At 51.0% G+C, this 22,627-nt stretch overlaps 1 protein-coding gene across 4 annotated transcripts in view; it reads left to right on the forward strand.

The window, feature by feature from the left end:
- The window catches only part of PLEKHA2 (pleckstrin homology domain containing A2), a 57,913-nt gene that overhangs the window by 25,673 nt on the left and 9,613 nt on the right, over positions 1-22,627 (forward strand). For all 4 annotated transcript variants that reach the window (XM_060086206.1, XM_060086205.1, XM_060086207.1 and 1 more), the window contains 8 exons: positions 694-750; positions 6,395-6,443; positions 8,061-8,158; positions 14,295-14,435; positions 15,238-15,384; positions 15,718-15,786; positions 16,140-16,210; positions 20,181-20,244. In XM_060086206.1, the coding sequence (XP_059942189.1) occupies positions 694-750; positions 6,395-6,443; positions 8,061-8,158; positions 14,295-14,435; positions 15,238-15,384; positions 15,718-15,786; positions 16,140-16,210; positions 20,181-20,244 (696 nt within the window). The remainder of the gene's footprint in view (positions 1-693; positions 751-6,394; positions 6,444-8,060; positions 8,159-14,294; positions 14,436-15,237; positions 15,385-15,717; positions 15,787-16,139; positions 16,211-20,180; positions 20,245-22,627) is intronic.

A 22,627-nucleotide genomic window follows, 5' to 3' on the forward strand; every position in this document is an offset into this window, starting at 1 on the left:
GTGTACCCTGCATTGGCAGGCATACTCTCAACCACTGCGCCACCAGGGAAGCCCTATCCCTCTTTTTACAGAAGGGAAATCTGAGGCTTAGCAGTGAAGGAACTTATTTACAGTCAAATGGTGGAGCCCCCAATTTTAACCACTGTACTAGAATACCTCTCTATAATAAATGAGGCCAAGGGAAATGTTAAGTCCACATAACCACAGCAAGAATTATTACTATTTTACAGACGAGGAAAGTGAGCTGAAGAATAGGTAAGTGACTAGAGAATGAACTTATGGTTACCAGGGGGGAAGGGTAGGGGAAAGGGATAGTTAGGGAGTCTGGGACTGACAGGTACACACGGCTATATTTGAAAAGGATAACCAACAAGGACCTACTGTGTAGCACAGGGAACTCTGCTCGATACTCTGTAACAACCTAATTGGGAAAAGAATTTGAAACAGAAGAGATACATGTATATGCATAACTGAGTCACTTTGCTGTACACCTGAAATGAACACAGCATTATTAATCAACTGTACTCCAATATCAAATAAAAAATCAAAAGAGAAACAGGTAGGTGGCTTGCTCAAGGTTGCAAAGGCAGAAAATGGCATCAACGGAACCAGAATCTTGGTCTTCTGTCTCTTAGTCGTGCTTCACTGCCTCAGAGAGCATCCGTCTTAAAACGCAAAACATGTGTCTTTCAGAACCTGGCAGTTGGGGCAGGAGCCGTCGGATCTTTGCAGCTGACCTACATCTCGAAGGTAACGTTGGCCTGGAGCTCTGGGGATTCGTGGTCCGTGACTGGGTTGAGGATGTAACCCAGAGGAAGCGTCACACCTCGGGCATTGGCATCTGGGCGTGTTGCTTGGCCACAACGTGTTCCCCTTCCTCACGGTGGCCCGTGGAAGCTTGCGGCTGACCGGGGCGGGGTGGCCTGTGGTCAGCAGGCTCTTGGAGGGTGGCCTGTGGCCTCTCCCTCCTGGCACCCAGCAGTCAGTGCTGCTACCAGTTCCCGCAAAGGAGGGATGGGGGGTGGAGGGAAGAGTGGGACGTGACTTGGTTTTTGTAATCGGGACAAAAAGGAACACAAACACAACAAAAAACCTGGTGACCGAAAAGGATTCTTCCCAAATGGCGTGGTTCCGCTGGCGTGGCTCACGAGGAGTGAGGCCTGCGCCGGAATGACGTGCATCACCGGGACTGGATCACGGTGGCGGGGAGGCTGCGAGCGCCCCGAGGACGTTCCCAGATAAGCCAGGAAGCCATTCAGCGGCCAGATAAGGGCTGGAGGGTCCGGCGGGCAGGCCGACAGTCCATCCCCTGGTCCTGTTTGCACAGACAGGGCAAGAGCAGCCCCTCTTCCGTGCTGAGACCTGGGTGGGGCCTGGGACTGGTTGCTGATGCCCAGACGTAGCCGCTGAATTCAGCTTTGTTTAGCGGCCCCTCCCTGGGGCAGGCACCAGCGCTGAACTGTGGTGCAGCAGTGATTAAAAAAAAAAAAAAAAGGCCGGGAGATTTAGAGCCTCGTTAGAAAGAGGAGCTCTGTCCAGTGAGGAGAGCCAGGTGGCGCCCAGCCAGGACCGAGGTTCCGGAAGGCCCGCTCTCCCCACACACCCCTCACGTCAAGTCTCTTGGGGACCTCGGCTTCCTTGTCCACGTTCTCCCATCCTCAGGGAGGATGAGGCCCTGATCTGAGTGGCCCCTGGCTCCTTTTTGTAACGGGCTTCGGGAGTCCTTGGGCAGCCCTCCATCTCAGCTGGGCCGGAGGTGGGAGCAGCTGCAGGGGCTGCAGGCCAGAGTCTGGCAGACACAGCCGGGTGCCAAGGCAGAAGCTGCAGGCAGTGTCTGAGCGCCTCAGAGGGAGCAGGGAAGGACCTGGGGAGGGGGAGGGGCCTGTGGAAGCAGGCAATTTGCATGCCTTGTGGTTAGAATGTGGCCGCCTCCCGGCCCAGCGGTCCGGAGGCCTGGGCCCTCCCTCTTCTGTCCTGTCTTGCTGAGAGCTCATTGGGTCACTTCGTTAGGAGGTTCAAAGAAAGAGGATTCAGAGAGCGGGGAGCAGAGAACCTCAATATTTTTTTTTTGTTTTTTTTTTTGTTTGTTTTTTTTTTTACGGTACGCGGGCCTCTCACTGCTGTGGCCTCTCCTGTTGCGGAGCACAGGCTCCGGACGTGCAGGCTCAGCGGCCATGGCTCACGGGCCCAGCTGCTCCACGGCATGTGGGATCTTCGCGGACCGGGGCACGAACCCGTGTCCCTCGCATCGGCAGGCAGATTCTCAACCACTGCACCACCAGGGAAGCCCCGAGAACCTCAATATTAATGAAACTCCAAACCCTCTCCTGTTTGAGAGGGTTTTGTCGTTGTTGTTCTTCCTGCTGGGAGAAGAGTGAATACAATCTCCTGCAGAATCGTGACGTATAAACGTAGCTCAGATGAGGGTCTCTAGAATTCTCAGCTTGGGAGGCTGCCGTCATTTAGCAGGGATGGTCCTGCCTTTTACCCTTCATGGATGGGAGAGGCAGGACTGGGTGGGTTTTGCAAAACCCACAGCTGCCACTGGGTCAGGTTTCACAGAGAGGAGAGCCTTTAACTGCTGCCTGACCCAATGTCCCAAAGCAGGGGTTTTCCCAGAAAAACATTTAGCCGGGTGCTGGTATCAAATTAGCGTTCCGGGTTACTTCTTGTTAACCCCTAGGTGTTCCCTCCCCGAGGAAAGCGTTTAACCGGCAGTGGCAGCCTGGCCAGAGCGTCTGTGTGGCCTCTTCGTTCAGGGGTGCTCCTTCTTGCAGGCTGGTGTTGGGAAGATGGGGTCCTTCAGAGAGGCCAGCAGAGAGAAAGGTTCTTGACTTGATGTCGTGCAGGCTGTTGACACAGGCAGGACCAATTCTTGGGCAAACCAGAAAAAAATGGATGCTGGCCTCTGGTGCTACCCACCTCCCCGCTTTGCCTGGGGGCCCTTCTCTTCCACAAGGCCACGGCCACCGTCCCACCTCCAGCTCGCGTTCCGTTTTGTCAGGGCCGGGCCCTTCCTTAACTGTAATGAAGACCCTCCTGGAATAGTGTTCCTGGCTTTTGCAGGGGCGGGGTGTCAGGGATCCTTTCTGAAGTCTGCTGAAAAGCGTGGTCTCGTTTCCCAGGTAAATCATGCATGTGTGCACACACCCTGATTTTGCCTGTGGCTTCAGGGCCCCTTGACTCCCTGAAGCTGGTCCGGAGACCCCAGCTTAGAGCCCCTCCCGCTGCTCTGGGTAGGTGGCTGCCGCTTCCCCTGCTTTTGATGCCACGTCGTGGGGCAGGGTCTCCCTGGACACGGAGGCCGCGCGCTGCACCGGAGCTCCGAGACCGCGGCCTGCCGCTGCTGCTTCTGCCAGAGGGGCCCCAGCTCCACTTCCGGCCGAGGGCAGACAGGGTGGGGCGGGCTAGCAGTGCCCCGGCGCGCCATGACTTTGCTGCTCCTGTGGTCTGTGCGCGATCTGATAAGAGCAAGTTCCTGAGAGTCTGTCGAGCTGTGGGGCGGCCTCGCTTGCGTCACCCTGCGGGTGACCCGTGCCCGTCCCTCCCTCACGTCCCGACCGCCTCTCGCTGCCTTCTCACCGAGGACCCATCGGTCAACCACCGTTGTGCAGCTACTTAACTGCGGCCAGCGTCAGCCTGTCAGCCACACTGCTTCTTCAAGAGCGTCTGTTCCTTCTTCACTTCTTGTGAAGGAGGCTGCACAGCCTGTCCTGGTGACCAGCAGTCGGTAGGGGTGGGAGGAGTGGGGTGATGCCTCCCAGGCGGCGGGGATTCTGCTGGGGGGAGGCCAGAGCTATACCTCTTCATGGTAAGTGAGGCCCCACCCCCCACCCCAACCCTGGCCCTTCTCTTGGAGGGCACAGCAACCAGTAGCTATGACTTCGTTTTCTTCTTTTGTCATTCTGGGACTCTAAGAAGGGGACAAGTCATTCCACTCTGGCTTTGCCAGTCGGGAAGTGATCAGAGATGTTGAGGGTCTTACCCTTGCTCAACAGCCTGGAACTGAAGTCCTGTTAATTCAGCAAGAGCTGCTTTGCCCAATAATCCTTCTGTGGTCCCCACGAGGCAAATTATAGACGTGCATGCGTGTAATCGGCGTACCCCCAACTGAACGCTGGATAAACACACAAAAACAAATGGAAAACCAGGCGATCTCTTTGAAAGCTTGGGTTCCGGTAATAAGCACATTCTCCCCGGATAGGCTGGTAATAAGTTGTGGTCAGGGTGGGCCTGTTTGTCACCCAGCCAGGGCGAAAGGGCCCACAGTGGTGCTCTCTCGTTGATAAATTGCCAGTGTCGGGGAGAAAGAGCAAGTCTCCTAATAAGCCAGAGAGAAGTCTCAAAGCACCCAGCTTTTCACTGCCATTTGAAAGCCAAAGGTAGGAGGGCAGCCGTGAGATAGGTGGGTACTGAGGACCGGGATGGCCGAGGCAGTTCTGCGATGGTCAAGGTTATACAGGAACCAAGGGCAGGACGCATAGGAGCTGCAGGAACACGGATGCTGAAGGAGGAAGCACGTGAGTCACTGACAGATCAGAGCATCAGAGGCAAACAGGATAAAGGCACACAGTGTGGTTCAGATTGAATTCTGAGGTCTGAATCCCAGGAGAACAAGATGGCACGGGGGCCAGGACTCAACGTCATGAGGCTCCAGCGCACGGTTCCTGGGAGTGCTGAAGATGTAATGGAATTTGCATTGTGTGTGTCTGTACTCCGGATAGGGGGGCTTACCTTTGCATAAATCTTCATGTTTTTCGAGACTATTTAAACACTTTCTTAGGCCCTCTGTTCTCCACCTCACATCATGGTAAACATATCAAAAGGCACCCACATCCCTCGTTGACTCTAATTGTCTGGTTGTAAGATATTTGAAAGGATTTAAATCATTTTACTTTTGGAATGATTTGGCTGTAACTTATTTAATTGATGATTGGCTCTAATTTCTCGGCTATCCTCTTGCTCATCCAAGGATTCTTATGAACCAAGAAAATCGAAGCTACTAATTATTTTCGAATGTAGTGCGATTCTTGTGAATGTTTAATTGAAACGCGAATGAAGTTGACTTAATGTGTGACATCTTGTAGGCATTTATTTAAATACTTGTCAATGAGGTTGGTATAATGTTATACAGACGTTTAATTAAATATTTATTAATGTTGCATTTTTTTAGGCCCCGGAGAAGCTCACAAGGCCCTCGGCATTTTGCCCATTGTGCCAAGCACGGCATGGCTTGTATCAGTATGTGGAGTGGGTGTAAATAGCCCCTCCTTGGTTGAGCAGCTCCTGTGTGACAGGATGGCTTAAGGGCTTCACCTGCACTGTCACATTTAATCCTCACCATAGCCCTATGAGAATGTGATTTACTAACCCTATCTGATAGAACAGGAAATGGGGGTCTGACAACTGGGCCGCCTGGGATTGGGGGCCTGGTGCTCTGGCACCGAAGCCCAGGCTGTACCGCCTGTCCTTCCTTTGATCTTTCATAGGCTGCCACCTTGGTTCCCGTCTTGAGTATTCCGGGCAGTATTAATTTTAATTCCCAGGTACAGTGGTGGATGCCTGCTTCAGGGAGGTTCAGCCTCCATCAAGGGCAGTCACCTAATTCCATATGATGGAATATGCTTTCCTGTATTTGTTCAGTGTATTTGAACCTGAATGAGGTGGGCTCACAACATGCACATACTCAGGAATATACATATAAGAGGCAGGCTTGAAAAAGCAAGATAACACAGCAGGAGATAGAAAAACCCTTCTACTTCAATACGGGTGTGCTCTCTGATTCCATCGGCCCCTCTCTGGGCAGGTGGCAAGTGCTTATTTTCATGGTGAAACAGTAAGCGTAGAGATAAGGGAGGTTGATCAGTTGTCCCAGTGCAGTGAGTGACGGGCGGCCTCACCTTTCTGCGAACTCTGATTGGAATCTGTGTATTTGTGACAGTTCCACCTTTAATTCGAAGAGCTGTTTAGGGAGGAGGTTGGTGGTTGGGAGAGGGGTGGGATCTTGCTCGTGTGAACGGGGCCAGCGCATGTTTGTGGTCCAAAGAGAATTTTATCAGGACTCAGTGGATTTTAAGAGTTTTTGCAAGGATGAAGATTCAACACAGATATCAAGATAGTGATTATCTCCGAGGGGTGAGGACGGGATTCTATCAGGCAGGGGCACACAATAGGGCTTCTAAGAAATAGGACCGATAGTGGCTTATTTCTTGATCTGGATGATGCGGACAGGGTTTCCACTTAATTATTAGTTCTTAAAATGTTCAAATATGTTTTATATACTCTTCTTTTTGTATAAAGTTTTTCCAATTTAAAAAATTTAAGACCCCCTCCCACAACTTTACAACACTGTTGGAAACATATTCATGTTTCTTTTATTTTTCATTTGATTTAGGTGAGCATAGCCACCCCAAAGCAGAAACCCAAGACTCCATTTTGCTTTGGTAAGTACTGAGCCCAGGACGGGTTTTCTGAACACACTCCTGCAGCAGCTTCCTCTTTCGAGTGGAGACAGTCCTATGACCACATGTGACTTATACCCTGTGTGTGTGAGTGACTGCTGTGCCAGCCATGTCCGTGGGTCTCAAGTGATACTCCTTTCCTTGGTCTCTCTGCAGAGATTCTTAACAATATGAGACGGAGGCATAGGGGCCAGTGATGTCCCAGTTTTCCTGGCTCCGCAGGGCAGGGTGCCGGGTATCTACCCAAAGTTTTCGGGAACCTTCATCTCAGAGCAGAGTAACGGTGTGCTCAGGACACGTGGAGACTCGAAGGAGTTGGGGGATGATAGAAAAGGAGGAACGTTCTGTTGAGAGTCTTGTTGCCAAATGAGTGACCGGTGGGAGTGACACAGGAAGCAGAGCCGCTCGGTGGAGGCAGGCCATTGAATCATCAGTATTTAATTGCCTTCTACTGCCTTCTCAGGGCTGTACTGAGTGCTGCGAGCAGATGCTAACAGATAGCTTCTGTCGTCTATCTGGTTCTGAGTGTGAGCTCCATGAAGGCAGGGATGTTCCTCTGCTTTGTCTTTGCTGTATCCCCAGCACTTAGAGTGTGGTTCCTGGCACACAGCGGGTACTCACTAAATATTTGCTGAATGAATAAATGAATGAACTAAGGGATTCTCTGTCTACCCCACAATGCTCACCTCCTCCAGTTCCGGCTTATTTATGCCTGGAAAGTAAAATGGTCCTTTGATCTGTTCCCTTTCCCAACTTCAGGTTGCTTCAAACTTCTTTTGTGCTGTTTCTCCCACTCCCTTTAAATATCATGACCAAGCTCCAACAGGACTCTCAGATTTTGTGGTCAGCGGATCTTAAAAAAAAAAAAAAAAGAACCCAGAAGTAAATTGTTGACTTTATGGGGTGCTCAGAGGAAAGGCCAGGTTGAAAATGAGGTCCAGGTCACAGACTTGATCACAGGCAAGCTTAGTTACATTTCTTAACCACAGGCAAGACCCCTAACCTGGGTCAGCTGTGCCAGTGGAAACTAGGAGCACTGGGGCCAGAATTATATATGTATCATCACGACTGTCAATCTCTTGGCGCCTCTGAAAAGCTGTCCAGGCGTGTGTCTTATGGATGGTGGATGAGCTGCCTCCCTGCACAGCAGCACACTAAGGCTATTGGTGTTGTCTTGTGACCAATGGAATAATCCACACCTTTTTTTTTTTTTTTTGCGGGCCTCTCACTGCTGTGGCCTTTCCCGTTGTGGAGCACAGGCTCCCGACGCGCAGGCTCAGCGGCCATGGCTCACGGGCCCAGCCGCCCCGCGGCATGTGGGATCTTCCCGGACCGGGGCACGAACCCGTGTCCCCTGCATCGGCAGGCGGACTCTCAACCACTGCGCCACCAGGGAAGCCCAAATCCACACCTTTTAAAAATGAGAGCCCGCTGCTTCCCAGATATTCACGCAGGTGACTTTGCACCGTGGGAAACATCTTTGTCTGCGTGGCGGGGATCCTCCGCCCTGCTAGTTGAAGCGCCTTAGTTTTGTGGAGTCTCTGTGTTGTGTGTGTTCTGACCTGGGTTCTTCTCTCTTCGTCCCTGTTCCTTTTGCAGTCATCAACGCCCTCTCGCAGAGGTATTTTCTTCAAGCCAATGACCAGAAAGATCTGAAGGACTGGGTCGAAGCCCTGAACCAAGCCAGCAAAATCACTGTACGTATGATCCTTCTCCTTTCTGGAGGGAGTCAGGGCCTCTTCCCCGCACGGGAACGACCCAGATGGCGGCAGGGACTTTCCCAGGACCCTGTTCCAGACTCGTTCCCCTACCTCTTCTCACACCTTGGCTGACTAACCACAAGTTGAACTGAGAGTCTGAGTTTGAATCAAGTTCAAGGGGAAGTTTATGGAGTGTCCCCTTTGTGCTTCCTGGGAGGGCTCCTGGTCGGTCGTGGTTTGGGTCATTCTGGGATGCTGATTCAGAATGTGGCAGGATTGGAAAATGGATTGCTGACTCCGAGAAACAGAGTAAAGGAAACTCACATGAGGAGGGAAGTCAGAACTTTTTCCTGGCTTGGGGGAGACTCTTCTGACTTTAAGAAGCCACCTGGGGACCAGTCCAGGCCATCCACCGACCTGTCCTGGGAAAGCCTTCCGTTTATAAGCACCAGTTTACTGGCTGTTCTGTGAGGACTCTTGTTTTCCTTGACTTGGCTAATGAAGAACTCCTTTCTTAGAAATACAGAAAAAGAAAGGGAGATGGGTAGGGAGGAAGAGAGGGGGAAACTATGGTTGGAAAAAACTGGACCTTTAACCGATAATATAGGCAGGCTTCGGGCATGCAATCCACGCTTTGCTGAAAAGCTTGATTTTCTGTATCGTACAGTCAGAAATGCTTACATTCTAGTGACTTCTGGTAACAGCCAGTCTGTGCTGGGGCAGATCATTCTCCCCGGTATCTCAGGGTTCCCATGAATAAAGTAATAGAAGAAGCCTGTATGCTCTACCCAGCACTGGTGATACCGCACCCAAGCAGAGTACAAAGTGGATTTGCTTGTGGCTTATTATTCTGATAAACGTTGGTAAACCTGTGAAAAGAGAGAGGAATGGCGGGTTGCATGGGGGAGGAAGCTGACAACTCTCTTCTGCTACCCACATGTTTGTGTGTGTGGCTCTAGAATGCTGACTTTAGTAAAGGTTTTCTTCAGGTTGAGGTCTTCACCCTTCTGTGTCTTCCACAATTTGGGGAGTTTCTTTCCATGTCTAATACCTTCTTCTCGTTAAGTGTTTCCTCCCTTGGTCCTGCCTGGTGAACTGGGCTACACAGCCTGCAAGGCAGCGGTGGCCTCTTTGCCTTGCTCTTGTGCCTTGAGTGTAGAGTTGGTCTAAGCAGCTAGTTCCCTGTCCTCTTTCCTGGCCCCAGTGGACGGAAGTGACTGGCGACAGGAGTGGGAGGGAGTGAGATGGTACCGAGAGGCCGGGAGTCCAGAGGCCTGCGGGGATGGCACAGCCTCTGCAGGGGCTCCATAACCTCCAGGGTGCTCCTGACTTTCCTTTGCTCCATTTATACATCTCTTCACTTCTCCTGCCAGAGGTCCTGTGCGACAGAAGGAAGAGGAGGGGTACCCTACTGCCTGATTCCACGCATTTTTATCTTAGGGCACCTTGTGTGAAAAGTGAAGCATCCCAGGGGAGATGCAGAGATGAAAGACACAGACAGCGTATCCAGTGAACCAAGCTTTCTCACGGGCCACATTCTTCACCCCTCATGTCACTCCTGTGAGACAGGTGCATTCACTGCCATTTTTTTTTTTGACTTTTTTTTTTTTTTTTTTTTTTTGCGGTACGCGGGCCTCTCACTGCTGTGGCCTCCCCCATCGCGGAGCACAGGCTCCGGACGCACAGGCCCAGCGGCCATGGCCCACGGGCCCAGCCGCTCCACGGCATGCGGGATCCTCCCGGACCGGGGCATGAACCCGCGTCCCCTGCATAGGCAGGCAGACTCCCAGCCACTGTGCCACCAGGGCAGCCCACTGCCATTTTTAAGATGAGGAAAACGGAAATGAGAGTCTTGCCCCAAATCTAGAGTTTAGTAAATGGCAGAGCTGGGATTCAAACCCAGGACCTTCTGACTTCCAAGATCTCAAAGAGTTTATAAATATATGAAAAATGAGCAGCAGTTATAAAAAGAGGTTAGATTACACACCACTTTTATACTATGGCTTCTTTTAGCCTTGTGAAAACCTTAGGTAGGGAGGGCAGGTATGATTATCTCTGTTTATAAACGAGGCAGTGGAAGTGCCTGGAGATCAGTGATCCTCCCAGGGTCAGGAGCCAGTTTTTCTGCCCGCAGATCACTGGTCTTTTCGTGCTGGGTCATTGAGTTCTTATGATTGAAGATAATGGTCGACATAATGGTATTTAAAGAATTGAGTTCGTTGGGGCTTCCCTGGTGGTGCAGTGGTTGAGAGTCCACCTGCCGATGCAGGGGACACGGGTTCGTGCCCCGGTCCGGGAGGATCCCACATGCCGCGGAGCGGCTGGGCCCGTGAGCCATGGCCGCTGAGCCTGCGCGTCCGGAGCCTGTGCTCCGCAACGGGAGAGGCCACAGCAGTGAGAGGCCCGCGTACCTCAAAAAAAAAAAAAAGAATTGAGGTCGCTTGGAGTATCAGTATTCCTGTGTTAGTTTTCTTGGGCTGTCGTAACAAACTGCGTGGCTTGTCCTTGGCGTTGCCCGGCTAGTAGCTGGATGCCTCCATCTCTGTCTCCACCACTGTATGGCCTGTGTGTGTGTGTGACCTCTCCTTTTAGGAGGACATCAGTCATTGGTCTTAGGGCTCACCCTAAACCAGCATGACTTCATCTTAATTCAATTATATCTGCGAAGACCCTATTTCCAAATAAAGTCACGTTCTGAGGTTATGGGTGGACAATTTTGGGAGACATTATTCAACTCACTAAAGTTTTTCAAAAGGGTTGAACATTGAGCAGTAAAAGTAAAGCATAGCTCTCCCTCCTTCCCTCCCAAGTTGGATTATTCCTTGTAGCAATCTAGCCATGCCTGGTGGGAAGAAAGATGAGTCCTTGCAAATTTCGTTTCACGTTGCAAATGGGAACCCCGTGGGCCTCCCCCATCAGAGGACCCTCCACGGTGGGTGACAGGGGTCCCACCTTTCATTGGGATTCTGGGAGATACACAAACCAAGAGGATGAACTTGTTTTCAAGATCTGGAGTGTAGTTATTGGTGAGTTTGCCCTCCACAGGCTGATTCAGAGTCTCAGGAAGTGGAAACAGCTTTGCAGAGGCTCCAGGTGGTTGGCCAGAGGCAGCCCACGATGCAGGGACATGAGTGGTGACAACCAGTGGTTCTCCAGGTGGGCTGACGGGTTGAGAGGCAACACAACAGCCAAGTCACCAGGAGTCCTCTTCTGGCCACCGTGAACGCTGAAAGGTCACTTCCCTCCTTCTTTGCTGGGTTTCAGGAATTCATTTGGGTCATTTGGAGGCAGTTGTGTTGTTCCACGGTGATTATATCTCTGGACACCCCAGCACCAATCCACATCCCTAAAGAATTCTATCATATCAGAGCAAAACACAGAGAAATCGGAAAGGGTGGTTCAGGTAGGTAGGTAGTGGTGTTTAGCAGTGGGGCAATTACTTCATTTCAATGAGCTTTAGTTTACTTCATCTATGAAACGGAGAAAATAAGGCCTACCTGATAAGATCGTCTGAGATGAGAGATAATGCAGTAAAGAGATGGGTACTTTGCCTGGCACTGAAGAGAGGCCCAAAGCAATGGGAGCTGTGGTTGTTCCTCAGCCAGAAGGAAAGGACAGGGTGGATTTCTGGCCCAATCTGGAGAGTTGGTGGGCAGAGGCCACCATGGTCTAAGCTGACTGCACAGGCCAGGAAGAGGGGCCCTGTCTCCTTTCTGGGGCCCCAGTGTAATCATGATGGTCTTAGTCCTTTCGATAGATGCCAGGGGGTGTGGCCCTTGGTCCCTGTCCTTGGCAGGCAGAGTTCTCCTATGGCCCTGAGCCATGAGCTCTTTTTTTTTCCCCCTGTGGCTTGCAATAGTTTATTTTTTTAATTAAAAAACAAAATGTATGTATTTATTCATTTATTTTATTTTTGGCTGCATCAGGTCTTAGTTGTAGCACGTGGGATCCTCTGCTGTGGTGCGTGGCCTCCTAGGTGTGGCGCGCGGGCTTGTCTCTAGTTGTGGCGCACAGGCTCCAGAGCGCGTGGGTGCTGTAGTTGCAGCTCGTGGGCTTAGTTGCCCCACGGCATGGGGGATCTTAGTTCCCTGACCAGGGGTTGAACCTGCGTCCCCTGCATTGGAAGGCGGATTCTTTTTTTTTTTTTTTTTTTTTTTTCGGTACGCGGGCCTCTCACTGTTGTGGCCTCTCCCGTTGCGGAGCACAGGCTCCCGACGCGCAGGCTCAGTGGCCATGGCTCACGGGCCCAACCGCTCCGCGGCATGTGGGATCTTCCCGGACCGGGACACGAACCTGTGTCCCCTGCATCGGCAGGCGGACTCTCAACCACTGCGCCACCAGAGAAGCCCGGAAGGCGGATTCTTAACCATTGGACCACCAGGGAAGTCCCTTAAGTTTTAATTTTTATATAGTTTTTAAAGGTTCCTTTCCATTTGCAATTATCACAAAATATTGGCTATATTCTCTGCATTATACAATATATCCTTGGGCCATGAGCTCCTGAACAGTCCGGATTCTTAGGTCTTTCTAGCTCCCAGGGTTGTAGAAGAAGTGGAGGAGGATGTTAGTTTTTCTTGTGGTGTCTGCAGTTACTTTCCTGGCAGATCCACATGGGGCGTTGAGTCCTTGTGAAGAACAGGCTTTTTTTTTTTTTGAATTTTATTTTATTTTATTTTTTATACAGCAGGTTCTTATTATTATAGATAGTTATCTATCGTATACATATTGGTGTATACATGTCAATCCGAGTCTCCCAATTCATCCCACCATCTCCGCTCCCCACCCTTCCGCCCCTGCTTTCCCCCCTTGGTGTCCGTATGTTCGTTCTCTACATCTGGGGAAGGACAGGCTTTGTGATGCTGTGGGCACTGCATCGGCAGCGTCAGGGTCTGGTCTCTGTCTAGGTATTAATCGGCTTTGGGCGGAAAACTGGACTACTCTGGGCCTCTCTTGCGATGAAAAATTTTCCAGTATAAATGAGAAATGGACAAGGAGGAAGAAAAGCGGCCACATGAATGAGGATAAATGACCTCGGGTTGGGAGGACGTTCAGGACTGTGGCAAACTGAAGAATCTGTTCCCCATCCGAAGAGCGGACAGCTGCTTTGCTGGAAATCAAGATTTTTACGTGAAATATCCCAGATTTTAACAGCAGATTGAAAAACACACTGGATAGGACAAATGAAACACAGTTGGGGCAAGTCTACCTTTGGGCCACCAGTTTGCAACCTGTGGTCTCAAACTTGCCCTGAAAATTCCGTGATTCTTCCATCAGCAGTGGTGCTCGAACTCCGTCATGGAGAGGAGCCAAGATAACTCATTCCACAGAAAGGGCTGCATTTGTACATGTCAGCACCATTTATAAAAAGTTACTTAGAATTTGTTGACAGTTAAAATACTTTTGTAGTTTTATTCATATTTCTAAAGTGTTGAAATGTATAGCCTCTATCATTTGATGACCGTGACAACTGTATGACTATGTCACTCAGTTAGTGACAGGTCAGGAGTTACACCCCAGGCCCTGGGGCTCCAGAGCTCATGCTCCCCGAGTCCTGTACCATATACCACAGGCATCTTACCCACTGCTGAGCATGCTTTTCTCCCGTCTTCACATTCCCGGCTCCTTTTTGTCCACCAGGTTACTGTTTCAGCGTCTCTCCCCTTGGAGACCTCCGCCACCCACACCAGCCACGCCAAGCATTCCATTTCACGTCGTTCCCCTGCTGCTGTCAGTCTCAGCTCCTGTTTATTGTCTTCATGGCACTCGCCACGATTTGTAATCATTCTGATTGTTCGTCTTGCTCTGTATTTTTGGTCAGTCCCCCTGATCAGCACGTATGTGGTGTGCGGGCAGGACATGTGTCTGTGTTTGCTGTTTTCCCTTCGGTCTCTAGCCAGGCAAGGGCTGACTCATAGTAGGTGCTCAGTACATTTGTCGAGTGGGTGTGCGTGTGGTGGGCGTGGCTTGCTGAATTCCTCATCTACAGGTTTGGATGGATGGAAGGGTAGCGGGGGGAGGGGCGTCGTGCTGTAATTTCGTACGTTAGCTCTCCTCCCCTCCCCCTGCCTGTTGTTGCCTCCCCACTTTTCCTAGGCCTTCTGTTCCCTGTTAACTGTTCTCTCATTCTCCCCAGGTACCCAAAGTTGGGAACCTGCCCCTGACGACCGAAGTTCTCAAGAGCCTAGCAACTCCTCTGGCCCTAGAAAAGAAGCCACAGGTGGCCTACAAGACAGAGATCATCGGAGGCGTGGTGGTACACACGCCCATCAACCAGGTGCCGGGGCCTGGGGCTGCCAGAGGGTGGAGGGGTTCGGGGGTGTCCGTGGTGTGTCAGCGACGTGACAGAAGGGCTGGACCGAGGACGGGGTGAGGGTAGCGGAGCCAGTGCTCATGCGGTGGTCAAGAAGATACCGGCAGTGCAGGAACTGAGGCCACCGCATCTGAAGCTCTGCGGCAGTACTGCACTTGTGAACCCCGTGAGAAGTGGGGTCGAGGATGGCTGGAAACAAGCCCCACTGTCCCTTGGCCTCGTCCGGTTTGCGTTCAGAGTCTTCCCTTTCTCCCGGGTCTGCCCAGCCTTCCCAGCCTTGGTCTGTGAACGCACCCCGTACAGTGCCTTCTCGGGGGGGAAAGCCAAAGGTTTTTTTTTCTGGTTTCTTTCTTTCTTTTTTTTTTTTTTAACATCTTTATTGGAGTATAATTGCTTTACAATGTTGTGTTAGTTTCTGCTGTACAACAAAGTGTATCAGCTATACATATACATATACCCCCATATCCCCTCCCTCTTGCATCTCCCTCCCACCGTCCCTATCCCACCCCTCTAGGTGGACACAAAGCACCGAGCTGGTCTCCCTGTGCTATGGGGCAGCTCCCCACTAGCTATCTGTTTTACAGTTGGTAGTGTATATAAGTGCATGCCACTCTCTCACTTCGCCCCAGCTTACCCATCTGGTTTATTTCTCACTCGACTGCCATCGTGGCCCAAGAGGAAGAGATGATTGGCCGGAGAGGGTGGGGTCAGGGGTGTGGCTGCATCAGGAGGGGGAGGCGCTAACCCTGCAGCTGTTTCCTTGTAGAACGGTGGGGATGGGCAGGAAGGGAGTGAGCCCGGCTCCCACGCCATCCTTCGAAGGTCTCAGAGTTACATCCCCACGACAGGCTGCCGTGTCCCCACCGGCCCCCCCCTCATTAAGAGCGGCTATTGTGTGAAGCAAGGGAATGTGGTGAGTGTCCATGCGGGGGCTGGGAGGGGTTCTGGGGGCCCCGGGAGCAGTGGGTGTGGGCGAGGCAGAGGGGAGGGCAGTTTGCAAGGAGGAGCGTGGAACCAGCCACGCCCAAACCGCCCAAACCAGGGAGAGGCTGGGGTGGGGAGAACTCCCGCCCCGCAGCTCGAGGTGATCCGAGGAGTCGCCCCATGACAAGAAGTCCTTGCCCCTGACCCCCAGCGTGGGAGCCTGGCTTCGGTGGGGCAGGGTCCCCAGGAGCTTAGAACCAGAACGCACCCCCGGAAATGCTGGGAACTCTTCTAACATCCTGCTCTTTACCCTTTATTTCAGCGCAAGAGCTGGAAACGGCGCTTCTTTGCGCTGGACGACTTCACCATCTGCTACTTCAAGTGTGAGCAGGTTTGTAGTCACTCTGGGGCCCGCCTGAGGGGCCGTGAGGGCAGAGGCACAGGAGTCACACCCACGTGTGTGTGTCTGAGCAGAGATGTGGGCACACAGACTCCGGGGGTGCTTGTGTCTAACCTCTGTCCGCCTGGTGTGCGCATCTTCACGGTGACGTAAAGTGGCCTTAACTCCCTGCCTTCGTGGTCAGGGCCACAGAGCATCTTCTTAGATTTCTGTCCTCTCTTGATTATTTTGAGACCTTGTCTTATTTGCCACCTGGTTTTAGCCAGTCATCTCTGATGATGATGGCTGCCTGGTCTGGGCGTTGGACTGACAGCCTCATGCACTGTCTCTCTGTTTCCCCCCAGGACCGAGAACCACTGCGTACCATATTCCTCAAGGATGTTCTCAAGACCCACGAGTGTCTGGTCAAGTCTGGGTAATTGTCCCTGCTTACTCTTCTCTGGTCAGAACTCCGTGTGCCCTCTTAACTCTTTTTTATTTTTTTAACATCTTTATTGGAGTATAATTGCTTTACAATGGTGTGTTAGTTTCTGCTGGATAACAAGTGAATCAGCTATACATACACTCCCATATCCCTTCCCTCTTGTGTCTCCCTCCCACCCTCCCCATCCCACCCCTCTACGTGGTCACAAAGCACCGAGCTGATCTCCCTGTGCTGTGCAGCTGCTTCCCACTAGATATCTCTTTTACGGTAGTCTACGTCAGTCCGTGCCACTCTCTCACTTCGTCTCAGCCTTAACTCTTGTGTTACTCCCCTTCTGAGGCTCTATACCAGAACCTTCTTCCAAGAGCAGGAAGATGTTGTCTCCTTGACATCTGTGGCTGACTCTCCACATCCAAGCCGCCGCAGCTGTGAAAGGGCGCTGGGCAAACCTATCCTCTTCCCATTCCCTTACTCTCACTCCTGAAATGAGCCTATAGGATACTTTTCTGATGGAGAAAAAGAAAGGATACAGAACAAAGGAGAGGTCCTTCTCAGGTGTCAGCTGCTCATCTCACAGGAGGACTGGGCTCGGAGGTGGAGGGGGACTGTGCCCTTCGTCACTTGCTTTTCAGTGCATCTGCTCAGAGCCCTGTTTATGCCAGTTCCTCTGCCCTGAACTTGCTATGCCTTTCTCCTCTCCTCATTTGGACAAAGTCCCTGATGTCTTCTTAACATGAGGATGATTCACAGCAATGCTCTTGGGCAGGACGAGGAAGTATTTTTAACGTGTTCCTGTTTCCACTAGGAAATGGTCACCGTTTCCAGTGCCACAGAGCATAGGACGAGTTTGGGACCTGGGGCCTCTTCGAGGGCTCTCCCATATCCAGCACCCATACAGGTGCCCCTGGAACCAAACTTTAGAGACCCAAGGGCATCCGGGCATCTAGCAGTCCTCATTTGGCCCTCAGTCTGCAGTCTGTAGGGGTATTATATTGAATCTCCGTCCCACGGACTGTGCATGCAGAGCCTGCGTCCCCAGGGAAGCTGTTAGCAGCAGACTGACTGTTCTCACATGAAGGCATGGGAGGGTCTTGCATGAAAACGAGGTGTGTTGTGGCCCAAGGAAGCAGGGACTGTTGTGAGCCTTGCAAACGGCAGTTGCAGAGTGTGGAAGATGAGGGAAGTTCCCACCGACAAATTACCATTCGTGAAAGGTGCTACAGATGGAAGTTGCAGAAGTGTGGCTCCAGAGGTGACAGTGGGTGGAGGAGAGATGGGGCTTGTTCCTGACCCTGGAGGCCCGTGCAGGTTGATGGGCGTATTGGGGCAGCTTAGGGAACCCAGATAATGTTTGTTCCTAAGAGCGCTTTGCACTTTGCCTGAGCCAGAGTCAGACTGAACTCCGAGGAAAAGACTTGAGGGAGTTGAAGGTCCTCGGGGAAGGAAGTTGCCGAGGCCCTGCAGGTTCCAGGCCTGTGAGACGGGTCTCCCAAACCCAGTCATGGGGGTTAGGGCATCTGAGTAGTCAGTTAACGTTTTGTTGAATTGAATTGAGTTGAATTCAAAGGCAACATGTAGCCTGAGAAGTAGATATGAAAAGGGTGGGGATTTCCTCCCTGTTTTGCTTTTACCTCCTCTGTAGTAGATTACATGATTGTGCTGTATGTGCATGAATAGTTTAAAAGGTTAAAGCATCTTATCCAGAAAGAAGAGCCATCTCCACTCAGATACTCAGAAAGGAATTATAATAGCTAATGAAATGCATTTCAAATGGCCAGTATGTGACATTCATTGTACCAGGTGCCTCATATAACTTACGAGATGCCTTATATAACTTATAACTGATCTTTGTGGTAAGAAGCTTGGTAGAGGAGGGCTTCTGATTTCCATTTTACAGTTGGGGTAGAAAGGCTCACAAAGTTTTAAAAATATTCCTAAAATACCTTTGCCCAGTGGAGTCAGGATTGGGTCCCCGGGTCTGTCTGACCCCTGATTGCTGTCCCCGCCCATGTAGGTCTTTAGTCTCATGCTCCTCCTTTGCCCAGGTGACCGTGTCACTGACAGCGCACCTGCCGTTTCCTTCCAAGTCCTGATTCCTGAAGCCAGCCCTGCCTGTGATCAGTCCTTTCTTTCTTTTTTTTTTTTTTTAATTTTTTGACCACACCACATGGCACGTAGGATCTTAGTTCCTCAACCAGGGATCAAATCCGGGGCTCCCTGCAGTGGAAGTGCAGAGTCTTAACCACTGGACCACCGGGGAAGTCCCCCTGTGAATAGTCCTTTCTTGGAATTATTCTAACTCTTGGCATATAACACGCAGTCTAACATCTGACAGTATAGTTTTGCTTTTTTATGTTCTTTCATGGGGAAGGAATTAGATCTTTTACTCCTTATATGTTCCCCACGGTGACTGGATACACAGAGCAGGCATTTCACCCTGTAAATAATTCCGGCTGATTGGAGGTTTGTGGCTGAGCATCAGCCACCTCTCGCCTTCTTCCTTGCGGAAGTAGGGTCCCTCTTCCAAACCTCACACCCAATTTGAAGCATCCTCAAGTGGTCTACTCTCTCCTTCCCTTTTTCCTCTCCAGTCCCCTTCTGAGAGCAGGGATTTAGTGAAGCTGATGCCGTTGCTGTGTGGGTGGAGAAAGGCTTTGGAAATAAGAGATTCAGGTCCCTTAGGAGAGGCACCTGGTAGTGGAGTAACTAAGAGTGTAGACTCTGGAGTCGGACCCGGTTTCAAATCCTGGCTCTGCCGGTTCCTTACTCCGGTGCCATGGACGAATCATGGAACCTCTCTGAGCCTGGGTTTCCCCATCCATAAAGTGGGGAAAGTCTTACTGCCTCCTTGGATTGTTGGGAAGATCGGAGGAAATAACACATTAAAAAACACAAAGAAGGGCTTCCCTGGTGGTGCAGTGGTTGAGAGTCCGCCTGCCGATGCAGGGGACACGGGTTTGTGTCCCGGTCCGGGAAGATCCCACATGCCGCGGAGCGGCTGGGCCCGTGAGCCATGGCCACTGAGCCTGCGCGTCCGGAGCCTGTGCTCTGCAACGGGAGAGGCCACAACAGTGAGAGGCCCGCGTACCGCAAAAACAAAACAAAACAAAACAAAAAAACCACAAAGAACAGATTGGTGGCTGTCAGAGGCGGAGGGTGGGGAGCGGCCGAAATGGGTGAAGGGGGTCGAAAGATACAAACCTCCAGTTATCAAATCAGTAAGTCCTGGGGATGCAGTGTGCAGCACGGTGACTGTGGTTGACAGCACTGTATTCTATATTTGAAAGTTGCTAAGGGAGTAGTAGATCTTAAAAGCTATACTCTCATCACAAGAAAAAAAATTTGACTGTTACGTACGAGACAGTGATCATTTGCAGTGTATACAAATATCAAATCATGCTGTACACCTGAAATGAATATACTGCTTTTTATCTTACAAATATACTGTTATATGTCCATCTCTCAATAATATATATGTATGTAAAAATATATATTTAATGGAGCATAATGGCCATAGAACAGTGTGTGCTTGTGTATATATATAAAACCAATAAAATTTTCATCTACTTGACCCTCAAATAAAAACACTTGAAACAGTACTTCTCACCAAGCACTTTGTATCAGTACATCTGAGCCACTACAGAAGCACACAGTCGTAGACGGTGTGGGGTGTGGTGCATGTGAGGCAGGAGGTTTTGGAGGCCAAGGAGCTTTGTCCTGTTAGAGCTGGTGGTGATGTGTACTGGGGAGGGGGATCCATGGGGATGGTTAAACCACTTGAGACCCTCCAGGAAGTGAAGCTAGAGGAAGCCCTGTAATGCCTTCTGAGGCAGGGGAGCAGGAGGAATGGCCTGTGACCCCCTTTTTAGGGTAGGGGCCACAGGTACCTGCCTCAGGGTGAATCAGGTCCTCAACGGGTGACCAGCATGCCTGGTAACTTTCTACCTCTTTCTCTGTCTAGTGATCTGCTGATGAGAGACAACCTGTTTGAAATCATAACCAGCTCCAGGACCTTCTACGTGCAGGTAAAAAGCTCGCTGCCAGGAGACGCTGACGTTCCTTCTCTGTGGATGGTGCACTTGTAGGCCTGCCTTTCCCTTTGCTTTCTCTTTTATTTTGTTCGAAGTTTCTTGGTGGTAAATTTAGCCCCCGATAGTCAGTCCGAGTCCCATTTTATTCTAAACAGGATGTTTGCCAAAAGCTTCCCAACCGTAAAATAATAAGAACGGGTTGAGCCGCTGCACTGGGGAATGTGAGTTGGTACCAGCTGCTCGTAGCTGCTGGGCGCCAGCTCAGCCGAGAAAAGGAGAACTGGTCAGTGGTTTCACTTCTCCCTTGGAGGGTATTTATAAGCCCCGTCTATGTGTGGACAGCACTGTGTGCGGAAGGACAAAAGCACAGAGGGCCCTGTGCGGGCACCAGGTGCACAGCCAGCTGCACAGAGAAAGCCATTGTTTGGGCTCCGACGGTTCAGCTCTCAGAAGCATCTCCCCTCCACCCACAGCCTTGGAGTTCTCCCAACTCCTTCTCAAATCATAGGAGCTGGAAAGGCAGATTTCTAGCCTCTAGCCTGGCCTAGACTTTCAAGGCCAAGTCCTTGCTGCAGCCTGCCTAGCCGTCCACAGAGCGTGCCTTGATGCCTGCAGCCTTGCGGTGATGGTGCCCGTCTAGCGCCAAGACTGCCATGGAGTGTGTTGGTTGAAATGTGGGGCTCCCTGACCAAAGCTTCTCAGGGTTCCCCGTGCGCTCCCCACTCAACACCCTCCCTTTCGTGAGGTCGACCCTCACCCATTTCGTGAGCAGCAGGTCCCTCTGAGCGGTTCCCCCTTCCTGAGCCCAGCAGACACGCTAGCAGCCTGAGGCATCTGTGTGTTCCGTTCATGTAGACAAGCATCTGGGAAGAGCTGTGGAAAAGTGCTGCTGGGGCCCTAGAGCAGCCTCCACGGCCATTCAGGGACATGTTTGAGCTGTCGGTGCACCAAAAGAGTTTCCAGTTCTTGGACTTGACAGATGGGGCGTTGCCTCATCCTGGGGACCCCGCATTGAACAGAGCGGATCCTGAACCCGAGAGGGAGATAGTCAGGTAAACAGGCAGTTAGAACAGTGTGCTGAGGTGGGGAGGGCGTGTTGGAGAGATGAACGCAGGGGAGCTTTCGGGGCATTTGAAACCGTCCTGTGTGATGCAGCAGTGGCAGATGCGTGAAATTGAATGTCACAGCACAGAGCATAAACCTTTAATATATGCAAATTTAAAAAATGATTTAGGAGGCCAGGTGATCCTAGCATGGCATGCAGAATATGACCAAAGAACCTAAATGTGTTACAAGTATGAAACAACCTCACTCATGGGGGTGGGGGAATAAAACAACAAAAAAACAAAACAAGAGAGCAGTGTAAGAAGGGCTACCCTTAGAGTGAGTAGTGGTTGCCATGGGAACTCCCAAGAAGGGTACCTCCCCCAGTCGCAGGGAGTCAAGGGAGGTTTCCTGAAGGAAGATACACCGAAGCCAAACCCTTGGAGGAAGAGTGGCCCAGGCAGAGGGAACAGCAAACAACAGGGGTTAAAAAAGCTTGGAGATGAAAGGGGCACAGGTGCTGGGAAGCTGATATGGAGGGCCCGTGGCCTGTGGGCCTTGTTCAGGAGCTTGTATTTTATCCTGGGAGTTAGGGTCCTTGGAGGTTAAGCTAGGGGAGTGACCCAACCAGATCTGCCTCCTAAAAATCCCACTTGGGCAAGTGACCTAAGAGCCTTGTTTTCCTCATCTGTAAAGTGGAGATGAGAGCCCTCAGTCCTGGTCCTGTTGATGGGATGCTGGCGGTGATGTGCGGTGCAGTGTAGGGGACAGGTGAGAAAAGGGTTAGACAGGAGCCAGGGAGATCAGTGGGAAGGCTGCTGTAATGGTTTCAGTGAGGGATAAAGGAAGCCTGAACTTGGATGGATGGAGAAAAGTGGAAACATTTGAAGCTACTGATAAGTCCTTTCCAGGACTTGAGAGTTGATTGGATGTGGGGTGAAGGGAGCGATTATGCTCTGGTTAAGAGTCTAGAACAGAGCCTTGGACTGGAGATAGTGATTTGGGAAACATGAACGCCAACCAAAAAAAAAAAAAAAGTTCAGAAGACACTGCATCATTGGCACGAGTGTCTGCACATTGACCAGGGCCTCATCATCATTTCTGTCCTACTTTGCCATCTGCTCCCACATTTCTAGGATAAAAGAACACTCACATCCCCCTGAATAAATAAATGAGCAAATGGACAAATCTGTATATAGCACCAAAACTCAGAAGGTTGGAGAAGAGTAGAGATTAAAACTCTTTAAGTGTATGTATTTATTCATTTAAAAACAACAACTATAAACTCGTTTATGTTAACACAAGTAACATTTAATGAAAAATAACGCTTTCT

This window comes from Mesoplodon densirostris, chromosome 20, assembly GCF_025265405.1.
Source record: "Mesoplodon densirostris isolate mMesDen1 chromosome 20, mMesDen1 primary haplotype, whole genome shotgun sequence".
In the NCBI taxonomy this organism is placed as follows: Eukaryota; Metazoa; Chordata; class Mammalia; order Artiodactyla; family Ziphiidae; genus Mesoplodon; species Mesoplodon densirostris.